Genomic DNA, 4,348 nt, shown 5'->3' with positions numbered 1-4,348 from the left:
GACGGCACATAACAACAACAACATAATGGCGGGTCTGCCCAAGGGGCAGTGGACCTGGAACACGTAGAAGGTCTGTGTCAGGAGCTGCGGGCAAGGAAGGAGTGCAGCAACTTCAGCGTAGTCTCTGGGCTGGGGAGGGAGACAGAGTCTTACTGTTCCCATAGCAACGCGACTAGCTATTCGCTTCAGGTCTTACACTTCACCTTCGCTCAGAGTTTGAGAACCCAAGAAAGGCCACTTCTGGTCTTCCTGCCCTGGGGATGCTCCGCAGTTACAGAACAAGCCTCACGACTCTGATTGGCTCAGGCGGCTGAGTTCGCTGGAACAAGCGGCTGAGGGCGTGGCCTGCGGTCGCCTAAACTGGAGTTCTTTTCCCAGAGCGGAAGCCGTCCTCGCCCGCCCCGGAAGTGCAAACGCTGCGGTCTCACCGGTGCCGATTTTGTGGGCGAGGCGGACGAGAGATGCCAGGCGCCCCGGCGAAGGGCTCGGAATTGTCCGAGAGGATCGAGAGCTTCGTGGAAGCTCTGAAGCGGGGCGGCGGGCGGCGCAGCTCCGAAGATATGGCTCGGGAAACCCTGGGACTGCTACGGCAGATCATCACGGACCACCGCTGGAGCAACGCAGGTGAGACAGGTCTAAGCCTACCCACGACTCCGGCTCCTTTCCGTTCAGGGTCCCAAGTCAGAGGGTCGCCTTGGCCTCACCGCGCTTGCCCTCTCACTCTCTCTGTCTTGCACCGTAGGGGAGCTGATGGAGATTATCCGCAGGGAGGGCCGGAGGATGACGGCCGCGCAGCCCTCAGAGACTACAGTGGGCAACATGGTGCGGAGAGTGCTCAAGATTATCCGGGAGGAGTATGGCAGGTCAGGCCCGCGCTGGGCTCTGAGTTGGACCCAGTGACACGTGCACGAGCCCCTCCCCCTACTTGGAGCCTCCAGTTACCTCCTTAACCACACCTTCTCTCCACCGTCCTCTTTGGATCTTGTTACCTCCACAGACTTCACGGACGGAGTGACGAGAGTGATCAGCAGGAATCCTTGCACAAACTCCTGACATCCGGAGGCCTGAGTGAGGATTTCAGTTTCCATTATGCCCAACTTCAGTCCAACATCATCGAGGCCATTAATGAGCTGCTGGTGGAGCTGGGTGAGAGTCTTTTGGGTCCATAGGTGGACAGGACAGGTAGCCAGGAGGTAAGGGGATAGAAGACCCTGGAAGCTGTCCATCAGCAGAGGTGAGAGACAGCCAGCCCTCTGGTTTTCAGGGGTTTGTCCTTCATCCTTTATAAACTGCAAATGTACTGTGACAATAACTCTTTATTTAGATAGGGCTTTACTTTCAGTTTAAAGAAAATGAACTTAAAACCACAGCTGATAGACCTCCCTGCATTAAACTTCCTCCTGAATTGTTATACAGTCAGTTCTTCACATTGGAGGGTTCCACATACCTGGATTCAACCAACTATCAAAATAATTCAGGGGAAAAAAAAAAGCAAATAAGTGAATTAAGTGGTCAAAGCAGTTCCTCAAAGGCTAAGAGAGAGTGTCAAGTGCTGTTTACATAGCGTTTACTTTGTGTTAGGTATTGTAAGTAATATAGAGCTGATATGAAATACACAGGAGCATAGATGTACATAAGTTATATGCAAACACTGCTGCCATTTTATATAAGGGACTTGAGCATCTTCAGATTTGGGTATTCATGGGGATGGGGAAGTAGGGAGGTAGGGGGGTCCTGGAACCAGTCCCTCACAGATACTGAGGGACAGCTGTGTACACACACCGCCTCCATCCCCTCCTACTTACTTGTCTCTCTGACCCTTGAGACCTGCAAATACTCGTTACAGAGGTCCCCCAGGGGAAAAAGACACTGGAGTTCTCTGTGCCATAAGCTGCTGCTTCCAAATTCCTCTCTTGTTTTTCTTCTCTGGCCTCTTTCTAACTCTGGTACTGTGGCCACATTTTGGAAGAAAAGTTCTTTAAAGGGGAAGCTCTGTTTACCTCACCCTGGGCACTTGAGGATTTTCCATACTTGACGCGCCCCCCCCCCGCCCCATTTCTTGCCTGAATTCATTGTCTTCAAAATCAGTTACAAGGGGTGTCTGAACTATAGTGGCAAGGGGTTTGATGTGGAGTTGGTTGATGAGCAGAGGTGCTGCTAGGAAACAGGGCAGGCTGAGAACCTGGTAGGCAGAAAACCACAGAGAAATGGGCCTTTTAAGAAATTGTGACATTTTACTTGAAGCCGTGAACCCTGTGGTAGGTATCGGGGTCTACTAGGTGGGCAGCCTGTGTGAAGGGCAAACTTGGTCTTTGCATATTCTGTCATGTCTATGACCTAACATGACAGTTTTGTAATATTTGCCGTGCAAATCTGGCTGTGCTTCCAGACAAAAGACAGGCATATGAGCTGAGCATTTACAGTTGTTATTGTTGTTATTTTGCCTCGACTCATAGTGACCCCTCCTTGGGTTTCCGAGGCAGTATCACTATGGAAGTAGATTGCCCTGCCTTCCTTCCAAGGAGTGGCTAGTAGGTCTGAACCACCAGCCTTCTGGATAGCAGTAAAGTGCCTTAGGTACTATGCTACAGAGTTCCTGTAACATTTACAGTAGGTAGATGTATTCCTTGGAGAAATCAGTCATGGGAGAATAGAAGGGCTGTGTATGTACAGGGAGACAGCCCGTGGGGCAGGAGTGCGTGGGAGGGAAGGACACAGGGAAGAGGTGACTACAGGGAAGAAGTGGGAAGAGAGCTGTTGCATTGTGGGAAATTACAGTCAATGTCATGAGACAAAGTATATGTGAACTGCTGTATGGAAGATGAATTTGCTCTGTAAACTTTCACCCAAATCACAATAAAAATTAAAAAAACAAAAATTGGCTGTGCAGAAGGGACAACGGAGAACATTGCAGCCCAGGCTTTGGAGCATATCCACTCCAATGAAGTGATCATGACCATTGGCTACTCCCGAACAGCAGAGGCCTTCCTCAGAGAGGCTGCCCGAAAGCGGAAATTCCACGTCATTGTAGCAGAGTGTGCGCCTTTCTGCCAGGTAGGGAATTAACTGCTGGAGTTGCTAAGAAAAAGGAAAATTGAGGCGGGCCTCAAGGAGGGGTGGGCGGGGGCCATGCCAACTTTGAGAAGACTGAATGAAATGCTAAGAAGATTTTCAAGTTGTTCATCCTGTGAACATCCTTAAACATTGGTTTAAGAAAGTTTGGTGAACTGCTGGGTCCAAGAAGAGGTAAATATTGGTCTTTTAGGAATCAAAATAGGATAAATTATGTTGGAGGTGACTGATATTTGGCCCAACCTTACTCAATCCCTAGGTAAATGATAAAAAATATGAAAACTATACTCACTGCCATCGAGTCGAATGTTAATTATAACAACCCTAGATAACAGAGTAGGACTGCTCTGTGGGGTTTCCTAGGCCATAATCTTTACAAGAGCAGACTGTCACATTTTTCTCCAGAACTGTGGCTGGTGGGTTCAAACTGCTCATCTTTTGGTTAGCAGCCAAGCACTTTAACCACTGCCCAACTAGGGCTCCTTAGGTAAATAATTGGTCTCAAAAAATAATATAGGATGCTATAAAATAACAAGCCAGGAGCTGTCTTATTAGCTGTGTCTGATTTTATAAGTAAGTAGTAGTTCCAGTTCTGTGGCTGTTCTGGGATATTAGACATTTATTGGCTTCCCCTGGGCTTCCCTGCACCTCAACCAGAGAATATTTACCATAGCAGAAAATGAGTTACCTGTTGGAAACTGCATTCTGGATCTGCCCAGTGTCACTGAAGGCCCAGCTCCAGGTACACGTCAGCTCTTTCACCGTGTCTCACTATTTACGCCTGCATCACCCTTCCCTTCCTATTGCAGGGTCATGAAATGGCCATCAATTTGTCCGAAGCAGGTATTGAGACCACTGTCATGACTGATGCTGCCATTTTTGCTGTTATGTCAAGAGTCAACAAGGTAAGTATATTTGGAGTCTACTAACTGAATTTCTTTTTCCATTATTTGTATCATAGTTCTTCGCCTGCAGTAGCCTCTAAATTTGGTTAAAGTACTGAAAAAAATCCATGTCAGCTGCCATGGATGGGTAAGAGGGTTCCTGCCTCTGCTCAGAGAGCCTGGCGGTGGTAGGTGGCAAATGACAGAGGCTCCTAACTCCTCAGGAGGTGTGCCTATAGGTTTCCAGAAAAGGCAGGGCTAAGAGCTACCGATCGATGCCAACGGAAGCAGCAGTCAGGACATGAGACGACGTGTAGCATTGGGAAAGTCAACTGTGAAGGAACTGTTTCAAGTGCTGAGGAGCAAGGATATCTCATTGAGGACTAAGGTGC

At 48.7% G+C, this 4,348-nt stretch overlaps 1 protein-coding gene across 1 annotated transcript in view; it reads left to right on the top strand.

The window, feature by feature from the left end:
- The first annotated feature begins 461 nt into the window (after positions 1–461).
- EIF2B2 (eukaryotic translation initiation factor 2B subunit beta) overlaps positions 462–4,348 on the top strand; it is a 7,773-nt gene continuing 3,886 nt past the window's right edge. Inside the window, exons 1-5 of the mRNA XM_007941359.2 lie at positions 462–624; positions 743–863; positions 998–1,146; positions 2,891–3,054; positions 3,882–3,977. Coding sequence (XP_007939550.1) covers positions 462–624; positions 743–863; positions 998–1,146; positions 2,891–3,054; positions 3,882–3,977 — 693 coding nt within the window. The remainder of the gene's footprint in view (positions 625–742; positions 864–997; positions 1,147–2,890; positions 3,055–3,881; positions 3,978–4,348) is intronic.

This window comes from Orycteropus afer, unplaced genomic scaffold, assembly GCF_000298275.1.
Source record: "Orycteropus afer afer isolate SDZICR_OR568_19922 unplaced genomic scaffold, OryAfe1.0 scaffold00079, whole genome shotgun sequence".
Classification (NCBI taxonomy): Eukaryota; Metazoa; Chordata; class Mammalia; order Tubulidentata; family Orycteropodidae; genus Orycteropus; species Orycteropus afer.
This window is presented reverse-complemented; position numbering and strand designations above follow the sequence as displayed.